Below are 16,751 nucleotides of genomic sequence, written 5' to 3' on the forward strand. Positions count from 1 at the left end.
GGGGCTCATGGGAATTGTAGTCCATGGACATCTGGAGGGCCGCAGTTGGACTACCCCTGGTTCACACTGAATAGTTGCTGGGTACTATTATAAAATATGATAGCACGTGTTTTAAAATACACAGGTTTTTCACAATGTCCACTGGAGTGAATCCTGGAGTCAACTTGCTGAATCTTGTTCTCCCTCTTCCCCCGCCCCTCCCCCAGGAAAACAACAACACTCACCACAAATTCTCAGTCAGCTTCATTGATATTAAAGGGTTCTTTGAAGTGAATATATCTAAACAATCATCTTTGGACAACTAGTTCATCTCTTGTACACAACTTTGAAATTCATAATTTTGTAATCATACATGTTTTAAAACTATATGTCATCATTAAAGACAATGAACAGGTGTTACTTTTAAAAGGATGCAGTTTTCTATTAACATACATGCAGGGCTATGAAGCTAAAATACAATTTGAGTAGGCTGATTACATGGACATGCTGTTTGCTTAAAGGCACTATGATTCTAAACTGCCTTTGCTAGTCCCACTTGGTTGTTCGCCCTGTCAAAGATGCTATAGTATTCTCTTATGAACACATCTCCCAGGATCCAGAGGTCCCCAGATGTGTTTTGGAAGCCACTTGTACAATCTCCTTGCATGACCTAGAGTTGGAAGAAAAAGGATAACGATCAGATACAGGAGATTCTCCATCGTGTATTATGATCAAAATAGAGTACAATAAACACAATGCTTTCAGTGTGCTAGAAGAATGACATGGAGCGAAGCAGTTCTGTGGTCATGCTAGGCTCTTGGATGCTACCTCAGTGCTGAGTCAGCAAAAAACAGACCTGTAGCTGCAGGAAAGTCAAAAGCACAAAAATACCAGCAGAAGCAAAACAAATGCAATGCCCCTGATCGCCTCTCTCACAACATCCCAGGCAACTACTACCATGTCATGAGAAAGCGGGCTGATAATGTTAATCAATATACAGCCCTAAGCAATATATGGCTACAACTAGGTTAGGGTTGCCAAGTCCTCTCTGGCTGTCCATGGGGGGTGGGGGAGGGTTGCCTGTTCAGATTGAGGAACTCCTGGAGACCTGGGATTGGACCCCAGAGAGGATGGAGATTCAGGGGGGCACAACGCCATTCAGTCTGCCCTCCAAAGGATCCATTTTCTCCAGGGAAACTGATCTCAGTAGTCTGGATCTGCAGGTCCCACCGGGAAGCAGGGAACCCGTCTTTAGGTGACACAGGCTTCAGCTTCCCTGAAGCAGTTTACATTTCAGACTGTTCAAAGAACACATTTGCATCAGTATCTGGGCAAGGTGCAACAGTCAAACAATATGAGCTAGCTGACTGATCAGCAAGAAAGAGCAATACGGGAAAAGAGAGGCGCTTTGGTTGATTTTAAGCATAGGAGATAGGAGGTATAAATGGGGCCTTCACAAGGAAAGGAGGAGGGAAACAACTTAGATGCAGTGATAAGCACTCTTGCATACTTTCAAGAGAGCCTCTTGTGGCGCAGAGTGGTAAGGCAGCAGACATGCAGTCTGAAAGCTCTGCCCATGAGGCTAGGAGTTCAATCCCAGCAGCCGGCTCAAGGTTGACTCAGCCTTCCATCCTTCCAAGGTCGGTAAAATGAGTACCCAGCTTGCTGGGGGGTAAATGGTAATGACTGGGAAAGGCACTGGCAAACCACCCCGTATTGAGTCTGCCATGAAAACGCTAGAGGGCGTCACCCCAAGGGTCAGGCATGACTCGGTGCTTGCACAGGGGATACCTTTACTTTTATACTTTCAAGATGAGTAACACAGAACATCCTCACTCTAAGGCTAACAACTAGTGCCAGAATGGTAGATGAATCACTCATATCCTTAGTCCTCTTACAGATATTCTGTACAGGACTTCAGATACAAATACCTATGTGAAAATTCAGCTTGCAGTATTGCAACAAGTCAAGGCAAATCCCTTGATAGAGCATCCTTATGATGTACCTGATTAGTATAGGCTGATGGGGTTAGCGGATACTGGATTCCGTTGATCACAAAAACAACATCAGGCATACTGGAGAGATTATTGCAGTTGATGTCATACTTGCAAGGAATAAAGAAGACAGATCTTTGGTTATTCTGCTGTGTGAGGTTAGCCCAGCTAACCCTTAGCCTCTGATGCTCTCCCCATACCCAGTGGATTTTAGAACACCAGTCTTCAAAGCTATGTTTCCTCATGATTCCGCACATATGTACACCTATGTGGCATCATGAACCAACACAGTGCTTGGCACTAGGGTGCCAGCTGCTATAGTCAGGAAAGAAACTAAGATCAATCTTAACTCCCTTGGGTGCATCTTAAACCTGTGCCTCAGAGCTGAAGCTGGGAGTGGAGAGGATTACATTTTGGACCCTTCCATCAACAATGAAAAAAACAGAGGCAACGAATAAAGGAATTTAGCATAATCTTACCTCGCCATAGTTCCCTGGAGTGGCACCAATGGCATTTTGTATCTTGGTTATGGAAGCTGGTGGGCCAGCCAAGAGAGAGGTTCCTGTGTCAACTATCGCTTGACAGCCACCACTGCAGGCAATCTCCTGGCCATTCACTAAAATACTGAGAAATTGTAGATCATGGGATGCTGGTGATTTTATGTATTTAAAACAATATGGCTGTAGTGAAAGGAAATAGGATAGCTGGACCCTTAGATAGAGGTGGCATGTCCCCATTGTAGGCAATGCTTTTAGCTATTAGCTCCTAGCTCTGGAAATCACAGGGTGGATCCAGCCATCCTTCCAGTAGCCTTCCTACAGCCTATGGAGCCTTCTTCTGACAGAAGAGCCACTTAGTTGGGAGCAAGTTTCCCTAGACAGAAGGGTTTCAAACTCAAGCCCAAAACAAAGATACAAAGATGGGGTATAAATAATTGAATAAACTTTGTTTACTGGCTTGGCAAGAGAGGGGGGAGATTCTCCTACACAACTGTAATTGTAGTCAAATCTTTCCCATTGCAAGTACATCTTACATGGCTCATAAAATGATGCAGACTCTATATTTGTGGCTGCAGGAAATTAAAAAAAAACTATTTAAATGCTGTAGTTTCTCTTCTCCTTTCTAACCACTTCCACCTAAATATTTATGACATGTAGTTTATGCAAATAATGATGGCATCTTTTCTCCCTGCCTCCTTTCTTCATTTCCTCTCCCTTGGAATCTCAACTTTTAAAGAAATCTTTTTGTGTGCTTGCAGCTTGTTGATACATAGTTAGCTGCCTTGAATATAAGGAAATAAGATGAGATATACATATTTTAAATAAATATAATGCAAACTTTAAAAGACATTCTGCTGATAGTTCTATCAAATTTTACTGTATAGTATGAAATATGGAACACATAATACCTATACCAATAGTCCTACTGCTAAATTGCTTACCTGTCCAATGCAATCTGCCAGTATCCTTGCTCTGTGACAGGAATCCAATTAATAGAACCAGTAAAATATGATTCATCAATTCCACCAAAAATGACTACACTTCCACTTCCTCTGAAATATATATAAATGATAGGTTGTTTACAAGCCATTCATTCAACATTCATCCAGCTGTAGATCAATAAGTATTACATTTTTGTGCCTTTGTCCAAATTTCCTCATTACAAAAGAGAAAGAGGGTAGTTGGTTATATAATATTTCATACTGGATCAGTGGGTGGTTTATAAGGGCTTTCACCTCTTCTATCGCTCTGGATATGAACAGATAAAATCTTGATTAAACATAAGAGGACAGCAGTTACTTGCTGTATCCCCTCCCCTCAGCATCATATCCACAGTTTGAAATACAGAGACTAAAGCTTACTCTACCCAATCCTAACACCTCAATTAAAAAAAAAAACTTGAACAGATGAGGGAAGCAGATTTGTTTGTTATGCCTGAGCTTTGTGTGATTTTTCAGTGTAGATAAGTTTTGAGAAACCTTAGCTGGCTTAATAAGGACCTTGGTCCCTGCACCATTGACCTTAGCCAAACTCATTTTCTAAAATGCTAAGCGCTTTTGGGATCAGCCTCTGTCTCAAAGGCAAATCATGTCACCAGAGATGGGCACAAACTGATGTGAAGCGGGAAGCTGATTTGTGAACTGAACCAGTTCTTATTGGTTCATGACCCCACCTTTCTGCTCCCTGCCACTTTTCATAAGGAAACCCCTGCTTTCTGTTCCCATAAGCAGTTTTTTTGTGACAAACCACCATGAGAGCCAACTTGGTGTAGTGGTTAAGAGTGCAGACTTCTAATCTGGCGATCTGGGTTTGATTCCGCACTCCTCCACATGCAGCCAGCTGGGTGACCTTGGGCTCGCAACAACACTGATAAAGCTGTTCTGATTGAGCAGTAATGTCAGGGCTCTCTCAGCCTCACCTACCTCACAGGGTGTCTGTTGTGGGGAGAGGAAAGGGAAGGCAATTGTAAGCCTCTTTGAGCCTCCTTCAGGTAGAGAAAAGCAGCATATAAGAACCAACTCTTCTTCTACCACAAACTGCCTTAAAATTTCTGGACGTTTGTGATGGCTCTTCAGTTTGTGAACATCACTTTGCAAACCATAAACCAGCTAAAATCCATCACAAACTTTTGTTCATAGCCAGTTTGTGCCCATCCCTACATGTCTCCATTCTTATTTTAGATTATGACATAATTAACCTTACTCTATGCAATCCAAGTTATTTGTCCTCCAGATTGCCTAGCAGGAGGGCAAGTTTCAGCCAGCAGAAGAAGGATGCAACACAACTGTCTTTTGGAATAAACTAGGCCACAGCTTTATTACAACTCCAGAGTGTTGGCATGGTATGAGGAAGAACCTGGAGCATGGCTCCCTTTGCCATCTGAAACTTTCCCTGGGATGATGGCTTCGCGGGGACCCAATGGGCTTAAGCCTCTGGCTGGCTCCCCAAACCACCTGGCAATGCAAGCTACCCTTCCCAAGTGGATTGGCACCAAGCTCGCATATGGGCCATCTCTTATGGAGACCCCTAGAAGGGGAGAGACCAATTTGCAGACCGGTCTCCCCCAAAAGGATCCTCCTATACCAAACCGCCAGCTGTGACAAAGTTTTTGCATATAATGAGAAGAACAAACCATTATTAACAATTAATCAAAAGCCAACCGTAGAACCATGCTGCATAAGCTTCCTGCAGCATTGCCAGGGGAAGAAAGAGGCCAAGCATGTGTGTGTTGCCTCTTTTAAAGGCATCGGTGTTGCCCACTCCTCCCCCCCCCTCCCATAAATCGCGGGCTCATGAGCAACACATCAACAAGACACATCCTACTGCAGTCAGCTCACTCCTCACGGTAATGAGGAGCCTAAGGTAAGGCAGGGCTTCTATTCATTACATTAAATGGCTACATCTTCTGCAGTTACTAGAGCTAACAGCCTTGCACTTGTGTTGTGAGGATTCAATGGAGAGGAGGAGAATGGTCCCCACCTTGGGTCCCCACTGGGGAGAAAGGGGGGACATAAATGAAGTAATTGCTAATGCAAGTCTCAACATAATCATCATAACTTACTTAGACAATAGACTGAGCTGCCTATCTTATGGAAGGCTGCAGGTAAAGCAGTAGCCAGTGTATAACACAATCAGAGGAATATTCTCAGTCTACAGGTGCTATATGCACTCACCCATGACATGAATCTTATAATGATAGCAATCTATTGTTTACCGGCTGAGATAAACTGAAAACAAGTCCTGTGGCACCAAGCCTTCACTCATCATGTTATCAAAGACAGGCGTTGCTCCACCCTCAGCAATGGTGGGGTAGCCTAATCCCAGGATCCCATCAAATTTAGAGTAGACGAAGATGGCACCAGGCTCATTTGTGCTCAGAGCGAACATCTGGTTGGCATCAGTAAGGCTGGACACCTAAGAGAAACAAAAGATTCCTTCACTTTATATTTAGCTGATGAGATACAGAATAGGATTTTGCTAATAAACAAGAAGACTACAATCTTGTGTCCATTTGTTTAGGAGGAAACCCCATTCACTTTAATGGTATATGTGTCAGTACCTATTGTCCAGTTTTAGAAAATGTAGAAAGTTTGATGGTGCAATTCAGTATAGAGTTACTCCAGTCTATGGTCACTGGAATCAATGGGCATAGACTGGAGTAACTCAGCAGAGGGTTGTTCCTGTAGTAGCCTATTGAGAATATAACATTCAGAGGATGTTTGGAGAAGTGGAATGAAAGAGGAATGTTCTTATGAAATAACATGCTTTGCGTGTCTGGTTTTGAGAAAGTGATTTCCATCCCCACCAAAAACATATCTGCTGCTATGACCACGAACACCCCTGTATTTTATATATTTACATTACAGTTACAACCGTGATGACTGTTAACCAAGCGGCATCTTACTAGAGTGTGTTGGTCAACCAGTCATTTGGTAAGCAAAACGTTGCTACACAGCATACAATATTGTATACAATTGAGTCACGTAGCTAACTCAGAGAAGAGGACACCATATTTAAATGTTTCTTCCCCCTCCCTCCCCGTTGAACTTTCATCTCATGGCTATTGCTTGAAATATATTTTGTTTTATTAAAATGTATTTCATTTCCCAAAAAGGTTAATTTTATTTTTGGATTAATTCTGCTTTGTCCATGTCATTTAAATATATATTTATTTACTTGCTTGCTTTCTTATATCAAATACTTCAGGTATACAATGCACCCTTAAACCTGGATTTTGTTCATCCAGGTCTTTAGGCTTGCAGCATTACTGTTGCAATTTGAAAGCTGCTTTCCTAAAGATACACACTCCCTTATCTGCAGTGATAGTTCCCACATTTAGAAACAAACCCGGGCTATGGTGACCTACAGCAACAGTGGCCAATGATGATTTCCCACAGATTACTGTAACATTGTTTACCATCACTGTGTCATATCCTAAGATTCCCTCCATGCTCCCGGTGCCATATTGAATGGATATAGTCTGCTGTGTCCTCTGGAAGGTGGATGACTGGGATGGATTGAACCTTTGATGGTTTTCTAAAAGTCAGAAAAACAGCATTTGATTTTTTAAATACAGTTTTAAATCGATGGTAGGTAGAAACAGAACCACTATATAAAACCACTAGGTAGTATGAGGTTAGGCTTGAATTGCTTTGACTGACACTGGCATTAATGAACTAAAACAAAACAAGAACTATGTAATATCTTTAAACCGCTCCACGGTATTAAATAAAAGAGTAAGGGGTAAGTGGGAGGACAGTGGGCGGGCGCTGTCCAGGATAAAAACTCGGAGGAGCGAATCAGAAGCCGCAAAGCGGCTCCTAATTCGCTCCTCCGAGTGATACTCCAGGGCCAGGTGGCCAATGGGGAGGCGCGCGAAGCCACTTGGCCCGTGCCGCCGACTCTCCACTCTTCCGAGGCCGCCATCGTCGCCTCAGAGCCCGCAGCACAGTGAGCCGGCCACGGGTGCTGGCATGGCCGCCGTGGAGGAGCCTCCCCACACGCCGCTGAGCTGAGGGAAACCTCCTTTTCCTCCGCCCACCAACATCCCTTCCCCGACCTCTGCGCTTGCCCCTACCCTGCCTGCGCCTCCCCAAATGGCTATCCGCGCCCCGGCAATGAGCCCTTCCCACCCTGGCCTGCACGTCCCTTCCCGGACCCCATTCGCTTACCATTTGCCCCATCGGCTGCTTCCCCGCCTCTTTCGTCGCCTCCCCACCGCCACCTCCATGCCACCAGGGCTGCCTGCCCACGCGCCACTCCGAATCCCTCTGCGCCCTCGCTGCCGCCACCATCGCCCCCGGCCGCCACCATCGCAACAGGCCGGGGTCGCACCTGCCAACTACGTGGAGCTGGCGCTCGCTTGGCTCACATCACCCCTGGGCCCTGGCCATGCCGATGGCTACAGGGTGGGGCGGTGCCCGCGAACAACGCCTAGCCGGCCCGCCGCCTCCCCCACACCTTGCCGCAGTCGCCCCCGGGACCTGCCCTCGTCACTGGCTACAGGCCATGCTCGCGCCCACCAATGCCGCAGAACCGAGCCGCCGCCATGGCCACGCCTTGCTGCCCTTTTTTCCCCCGGCCGTCGCCCTGCAGCACGCCCTGATCCTGCGGCCTCCGACCGCACCCCCGGCCTACAGGTACTAGCTCCCGCTGTATTCTAAGGACAGCGGGCTTTATTTCTAGTCTTTTAATTAAAACCAACCAAAATAGAATCATAGAATCATAGAATCATAGAGTTGGAAGGGGCCATACAGGCCATCTAGTCCAACCCCCTGCTCAACGCAGGAACAGCCCTAACCATCCTAAAACATCAAGAAAAGTGTGTATCCAACCTTTGCTTGAAGACTGCCAGTGAGGGGGAGCTCACCACCGCCTTAGGCAGCCTATTCCACTGCTGAACTACTCTGACTGTGAACATTTTTTCCCTGATATCTAGCCTATATCATTGTACTTGAAGTTTAAACCCATTACTGCGTGTCCTCTCCTCTGCAGCCAACAGAAACAGCATCCTGCCCTCCTCCAAGTGACAACCTTTCAAATACTTAAAGAGGATTATCATGTCCCCTCTCAACCTCCTTTTCTCCAGGCTGAACATTCCCAAGTCCCTTAACCTATCTTCATAGGGTTTGGCCCCTTGGCCCCAAAACATCTCCGTCACTCTCCTCTGTACCCTTTCAATTTTATCTATGTCCTTCTTGAAGTGAGGCCTCCAGAACTGCACACAGTACTCCAGGTGTGATCTGACCAGTGCCGTATACAATGGGACTATGACATCTTGTGATTTTGATGTGATGCCCCTGTTGATACAGTCCAAAATGGCATTCACCTTTTTTACCGCTGCATCATACTGCCTGCTCATGTTTAGTTTACAATCCACAAGTACCCCAAGGTCTCGTTCACACACAGTGTTACCTAGAAGCGTATCCCCCATCCAGTAGGCATGATTTTCATTTTTCTGACCTAGATGCAGAACTTTACACTTATCTTTATTAAATTGCATCATGTTTTCATTTGCCCATTTTTCCATTGTGTTCATATCTCGTTGAACTCTGTCTATCTTCCGGAGTATTTGCCAGTCCTCCCAATTTGGTGTCATCTGCAAACCTGATGAGTAGTCCCTCCACCCCATCATCTAGATCATTAATAAATACGTTAAAAAGTACCGGGCCGAGCACCGAGCCCTGAGGTACCCCGCTACTCACCTCTCTCCAATCTGATGAAACACCACTGACAACAACTCTTTGAGTGCGGTTCTCTAACCAATGCCCTATCCACCTGAATAAATAAATAATATAACTCTTCTCCAGGCTGGATTAAAATTCTGGAGAACTCAAAAACCTGGACGCTATTTGAATTATTTGAGTTAGTCTTCGAAAACGGCTTGCACGGCTTCTGTGTTTGGATTTTGACACCACTGGTTACTTACGACATGCTGAACTGCTGCAGTAAATAGAGGGTACCCAAAGATTGGATGATCCAGTATCAAAAACAACAGTGAATTTCTGTGGAGGAGTTCCGATGTAGATTGTTCCATAGTATTCAGTCTGTGATTCATAAAATAAATATATGTCGTCAAGTTTTCTTTCTTATTATGGCTTTTTAAACATTTTAGTTTGATAAAAATGTATCTCATACTTACAGTAAATATGAAGGCTACATGATAGAACTCGAGGGGGGAGACAGAAAGAACCACCACCACCACCTTTTATGAGATTATGTGGAGAGGTAATTTCCCAATGCAATAAATGGCAATGTATGTATGTCACATGCGTTAAAAATGTAACACTCAGGGCATCATTTACCACTGCTCCAGTGTAATCCTATCCAGAGTCATAACCTTCTAAATCAGCTGAATTCCACTGAAGTCAATGGACTTAGAAAGATTGTGCTGCTACTTTCAGAAATCTAGGTAATACTTGGTCATGGTGAATGCTTTCAGTATGGAAGGGCATATTCACAACAAGAAATAATCATTTTGAGGCAACTTTACTGTGTCAAAACCTACAATATATGGAAACAGAGTAAACTAATCTCCCAGCTTGTCACAGATCCTGGAAGAAGGGCTCCCATGGCAGCAATGAAAAGGCAAACTTCATACAGGGGATTATTAGGAAAGGAATTGTCACTATTGTCCTGCCTTTGTATAGCTGATCTATGGTGAAGTCTCATTTGGTGTACTGTGTGCAGGTCTGGTCACTCATCCTATCTCAAAAATGATATGGAGAAGCCAGAGGAAGTACAGAAGACAGCAATCAAGCTGACCAGATGACCTTTACTTCGAGGAAAAGCTAAACTAAAGAGACTGCAACTTTTCAGTTCAGAAAAAATGTGAAAAGGGGGAAATCTGAGAAAGGTTTGTACAATTATGCATTGGGTAGATCTCCAGAGCAGCCAGCAAAGTTTATAGGCAATACATTCAGGGCAGACAACATGGAACACTTCTTACCTCAACAAGTAATTAAATTGTGGAATTCACTGTTAATGGAAGCAGTGAGGGCCATGGACAAGGATGGCTTTAAGTGGGGTGGGGGTTGACAGATTTATGGAGAGGTCCATCAATGGCTACTGGCCATGATGACTAAAAGTAGTCTCTATATTCAGAGGCAGCAAACCTCAGACTGGTTAGCCATTCTGTGAAACAGGATGCTGGACCACTGGTCTGATCCAGTAGGGCTGGTCTTATATTCTTGCATTGTAATAGATGACTTGACTCCTAGCATCTGTTGTTTTTCCTAGCCCAGTTTTAGAAACAATGGCACCAACATAGATAAGTATGGGTAATAAGTAATTCAAGTACTTAGGCTGCGTTTGCTTTTTCCTGGGGGGGGGGGGGGAGGCATGCTGGAAAATATGGGCAAAATCAGCCAAAATTGAATATAATTAATCCCAATTTATTTTAATGTGATAGTTAAGTATATGAAATCAGCTAGATTCAATACGTTTAGCTTAGATCATGTATCCAGTAACTGAACACAATGCAGCAAACGTTAGTCATAATTTAAACTCCTAAAAATAAAATAAAGGTCTTGACTACGTCCCATCTTTTTGCATTTAGTGAGAATGAGTAGTGACTATATTGTGCTGGGCTGGGACCATTATGTTGCTAACATTGTCAGCTGCAGACATATCAGGATGATCTGAAGTGACCTATGATGACATCTTTGCAAAGTATTTTTTCTATCACTATAAGTTGATAACACCAAAGTGTCTACTCACATCCAAGGAGTTCAGAAGGGGTTCATCAGCCACTTGGGCAGTCAATGAAAAAGGTGAATACTTGGTACCAATGTCATAATGGTGCATCCGAAGAAAATCTCCCAGCAAATGTTTCTCTCTGAGAACATCTCTCAACTTCCTCCCTCTCTCCAGAGGAATCCTGGTTACATGGGAAACAAAATGATTGGATTCCCTCCCTGCCAAGATGGTCTCATTTTTGACACCAGCCTTTCTGTCTCACAGAAAACAATTTAACACATTTAAGGGTCTCTCACTGCCTCTTAACAATTCCACCTGCCTTCATCATCACAGTAGTGTAGTCTTGTGCTAGGATGAACCTATCTGGCCTTGACCTGCTACTGAGTCACTGAAGGCAAGGAGTTCTCTTGCATTTCTGCAGGCAACCTATTTCCTTTTCTTTACAAACAAGAAGAAGAAGAAGAAGAATTAAGAAGAGGTTGTTCTTATAAGCCACTTTTCTCTACCAGAAAGAGTCTTAAAGCAACTTACAATCATTTTCCCTTTCCACTCCCCACAACAGACATCCTGCGAGGTGGGTGAGGCTGAGAGAGCCCTGATATCACTGCTCGGTCAGAACAGCTTTATCAGTGCTGTGGCGAGCCCAAGGTCACCCAGCTGGCTGCATGTGGTGGAGTGCAGAATCAAACCCAGCTCCTAACCACTACACAAAGCTGGTGTAGTGCTGCCAGAGAAACATTTTGTGGTTCATTGTTTGAGATCTTTGAATATATGTGGGTTTGGGAGGGGATCCTCTTTAATAATAGTCCTACAATTGGGAGCCCACGGCAGACTCACAGGGGTGGTGGTGGTGATGGTGAAGGAGAGCCTCCTCCTCTTCCCTTGCTCACCTTCTCCCCTCAGTGTGAGTTGGGGCAAGTGGGGTAGGAAGGATAAAGAGGGAAAGTGTCTGCCCTGCCACTGCCACTGCAGCTTACCTGCCTCTTCTTCTCTCTTAGTGGTAAGTAGAGTAAGAAGGAAAGAGGAATCCTCGGCTTTCACCTTCTGTCGGCCACCAACTTGTTTGCTCACCTGGCTTCTTTTCTGGCTTATGGTGGCTCCCATGACCATCTACTTTCTCTCCTCTCAATCTGACCTCATTTGCCAGGCCTCTCTCTCCTTGCCTGCCAGGCTTCCTGTCTGCCCTCCCCTCTTTGCCACTGGCAGCCACCTCCCCTCTCATGCCACTGCCTAAAATACTTCGGTGAAATCTGCACTTACTCATGCCACACTTCTCCACTTTTGAAGTTCTTATAAACCCTCCCCAAAAAAACGGGTTGTGATTTTTCTGGGTGTCCCCCCATGTTTGTAGGAAAATGACCCTACCTGTACCTGGCTCTGTTGTGTGAATTTTTCAATAAACATTCCATGACATTTGATGCTAGAATTCCTTCAATTCACTCTGAGTGAAACAGATGTCAGTAAATATCAAATTGATGACTTACTTAGTGATACCCTCGGTGAGAGCAAGGATGGTGAAGAGAACTGCTAGGCACTTCATCTTGATTATTCAACAGAGGCTTCTCCAGTCACTCTGATGCCTGTTGGCTGCAGTTCTATTATTTTATAGCCTCAGAAAGACTGGCCTTTATCTTTAGAATAGATTATCATATGTAATCAGAGAAAGCCCAGCCCAGTTTTGGAATCCAGGAAAGAAGCAAAACGTAAATGCACAGAAATCCTACCTTAGAGGGCATTTCAGGTACATAATGCTGTGAATGTTAATTGATCCTGTCAACACCTTGCCATGCATTGGATACTGTCATAGCAAGGGAGTCATTAATGGCCTGATCCTAAGTGTGTCCTATATCTTTTCCTTTGCAGTCTACTTTAAAAGGTTATTTCAGTTCCCTCCTTTCCCCACATTGACTGAGTTTGATACACACAGGCAATTTGCACTGAACAATGATCCAAAAACTCCGGATTCAATACTTTTAGCTAGATCATGTCTCCAGTGTTTGGATCTTATTGTGGCCTTAGGACTGGGTATGGTTAGAGTATTAGACTAGGATCTAGGAGATAGATTCAAATCCCCATTCCACCATGGACGCTCATTGGGTAACCTTGGACTAGTCACACTGTTTTAGTCTCACCTACCCTACAGAGGTGTTGTGGCAATAAAATGGAGAAGAGAACAATGTTTTGGGTCCCCACTGGGAAGAAAGGCAGACTATAAAGCAAAATAAAACTGAATAATAAATATTTAGTGGGTTACCTGTGACCATTTCTGCACCTTGCTGGCTTTTTTGGTTGCCTGTCCCACTGTAAGAGGAGGACTGGTCCACAATGGTCCCTCTTGTTGAGAATGTTATAGTATAGAGGGGAAGAAGCAAAGCTGCTACACTGTATTTTACATTGCTCAGATTACTTGTCCTGGTAGGCAACTCTTAAAACATCTCCCAGTGTGGAATAATAACATTTTGCCTAGCAGATAACTAGCAGTGAAATTGCCTAGCGCTACCATACGGCCACAGGCACCATGTCAAAACATTGCTTCTCACCCAGGCTTTTCAGGGAAGGGTTCCATGTTTTAAAAGTGCTTTTATGATCCACTTCTAGCCTGAGGACTGTTTTCTTTTTAATATCACATTAGACTGCTAGATAGGGTTTTATGGTTGGTTTTTATGTTTTTTAGGTTTTTATTATATTATTTTTATCCAGTGAGCTGCCTTGAGCAGGTCTCTGAAGAAGCAGCATGTCATTTTTCTAAATAAATAAATAAATAAATTCAGCAGACAGATGCTGGTGTCAGATGGGGCCTTAGAGGTATATTCTCAATCCTAAATGTCACAGGGATGACTCAGCATGTAAAAGGTTCATTCCCTGGCATCTAAAGTTAATGGATATCAGGTAGCAGGGGTTGGGGAAGAAAACCAGGAGATCATCCACCAGAGAGTCTTCAGCTAGATGGATCGGTATCCCTCTATAACACAGCTCCATATCAGCTACCCGGATATCCTAGCCATGGTGTTCTCTTTCACCCATAGCTTGGATAAGACTGTTTTCATTAAGTTCATTATTTGCTGAATGAAATTTTGCTGCCCAGGGCAAATGACAGGCATGGATCCTATATACCCACTGTTTTATCCTGTGCTGAGCAACAGAGTTACCACATGTAGCTAAGTTGTCATAAAACAATTCTCCATTTGCAGCCACAATGTTCTGTGCACTGTTATGGTATTATCTCATCCCAAAATCCCTTACAAACTGATCCAATGCACAGATCTCACATAATTGCACGGTTGGGCAAACCTAGCTGCAAATGAGATAGATCTGTGCAGGACTCTTATCCCAAGCCAAGGCCTTCATCTCAGGCCAGAAATCTCACTCCCATTTGAAAATCTCTCTTCTCGAGGACTTCATGAGCTTGCAACTCATTATATACACTGATCAGATAAGGTGAAATGTCAAATCATATGGGTGTCTGAGGCTACATCCTCTGTCTATGCTTAATGCTTACATGTACTTTAAAGATTATCAATAAAAGGATGTGCCTCTCAAGGCATTGGAGCTCTGCTCACAGACCATAACCAAATGTGTGTGTTCTACTTCACTTAATGTCATTGGATTAATTCCCATTGATCATATTTAATATGTGTGCATCTGATTGCAGCTTCATTGTTCATATATAGTTAGACTACGATGGTTGATAAAATGAAAGTAGGGGAGGGGGAGTCTTGACCAATGTTCTGAATGCCCTTGGTGAATTTCCAGGCACTGTATTCCCAAAGCATATGTACCATTTTTATCTAAAAATCCTCAACCCTAATCTTTTGAGCACAATAGTTAAGGAAACTTTAGGTTCTATTCAAATATTTAAAACTGATATTGATAATGGCATTTAATAGCTGATAAAACTTCCTAATCTGGTATGACCCTAGGCTGCCTTGACCCTTTAAAGACCCATGATTAGATAATTATTATGAATACATTTTATCCTACCCTTTCTCCAAAGAGTCATTAGCAGCACACATTGTCCTTATTGTTCATCTACTCAACAACCCCGAATGGCAGGTGATGCTGAGAGAGAGAGAGAGAGAGAGAGAGAGAGATTGGCTCAAGGTCATCCTGTATAAAGGTCTACAACAACTAAGCATTAATTAGCCAGTTTTGACACCATTACTTTTGTGACTTTGCTGCATATCAGTGTGTGACAGGCTCCATCCACGACTTCATTTTTGTACACATTTTAAATATATGACTTTACATAACTGACTTGTGAAAATTAGCTGTCCTTAAAATCTGCTCTTTACTGTAGAGACCTAATTATTACAAGTTATTGCACTGATAGATGAAAGATAATCCAACTCACTACCTTTCTTCTCTGAATATTGTTTGGACAGTTCATAAGTGTCATTTCTTTGTTGTATTCCAATAGACATAATTAATTCAAAAGGGGATTAGATTGTACTTCAGAGAACGGACTAGACTTGCCATATGTAAAAAGGGACAATAAGGGGAGAGGAAGAAAGAGTCAAATGAAAGAGAAAGCAGAGCAGACTTTAGGAAGGGAAGAATAATAGGGTTATCAACTCTAGTTTGAGAAATTTGGGAGATTTGGGAGCAGTGCCTTGGGAAGGGAGAGTTGGCCAAGGGGAAAGAGCTCATCACAGATGTGATGTCATAAAGTATGGGCCATTTTATCCAGGGGAAATTATCATTATAGTCTGGAGAACTCCAGGCCACACCAGGAGAGTGGCAATCCTATGAAAATAAGATGTTAGAGGTGTTTTAAATCCTGCTACGTAGTTTCTTTTCCTGTATCAAACTACAAAGCAATTGCATTACTAGAATGCATTCCATGGATACAGCATAGGCATCCCACACCCAAATGCCTTGCCCCAGACTGCAATATATATATTTTTATTGGCAATGTAAGTCCTAGTAATAGAAGGGAATATGTGGCTGTATTTCTGCAATATAAATTTATGTTCCAATTTTCCCCGCAGTTTGTAGCTATTGAATTAGTATACAACTCTCCTTGGCTTTATCTTGGCAATACTTAGCCATCATTCAAAAAGCCCATCACAAGAATCCCAGGTGATATGTATCTAAATTGTTCTGGTGCAAAAGGGCATCTGAATTTGAGGGAGTACTTAATGAGTCAAACTATATTTGTTGGAAACTTTATCTTAGTGAATAAATAAAGGATTAAGCAAGATATCTTGTGTTGTAGGTCACCTTTCCTGCCTTGTACCTTGTTAGAATATTGTGCTGCACAAATTCCACTAGCCGTCCATCTTCCCCTGCATACAGTTGCCAAGGTTAGAGCATGTGTGGTTAGATATTGGGGGGTGGGAGAGAGGATAAAAGTTGCTAGTGCCATTTGTGTGCTTTAGAATCTTTATCACACCAAAGAGCAGCCATGAATAAAATGGGGCTGCCAATTGATGCCGCGGATGGCGTCACAGCAAGACACGGTGGTCCTGTGGCCACAGTGTGAGCACATCATCATCATCATTATTATTATTATTATTATTATTATTATTATTATTATTATTATTATTATTATTATTATTATTTATTTTTATTTATTAATTGT

General features: G+C 43.2%; 1 protein-coding gene across 1 annotated transcript; it reads right to left on the reverse strand.

Moving 5' to 3' along the window:
• Nucleotides 1-227: 227 nt before the first annotated feature.
• Nucleotides 228-12,784, reverse strand: LOC143835834 (embryonic pepsinogen-like). Its single transcript, XM_077334159.1, has 9 exons — nucleotides 12,655-12,784; nucleotides 11,192-11,351; nucleotides 9,402-9,519; nucleotides 6,891-7,009; nucleotides 5,688-5,887; nucleotides 3,415-3,525; nucleotides 2,453-2,597; nucleotides 1,985-2,083; nucleotides 228-649 (listed from the first exon to the last, which is right to left on the reverse strand). Exons 1-9 carry the CDS (start codon nucleotides 12,708-12,710, stop codon nucleotides 512-514), a joined length of 1,146 nt encoding a protein of 381 aa, XP_077190274.1. The 5' UTR covers nucleotides 12,711-12,784; the 3' UTR covers nucleotides 228-511.
• Nucleotides 12,785-16,751: the final 3,967 nt, after the last annotated feature.

The sequence above is a fragment of the Paroedura picta genome, chromosome 4, assembly GCF_049243985.1.
Source record: "Paroedura picta isolate Pp20150507F chromosome 4, Ppicta_v3.0, whole genome shotgun sequence".
NCBI lineage: Eukaryota > Metazoa > Chordata > Lepidosauria > Squamata > Gekkonidae > Paroedura > Paroedura picta.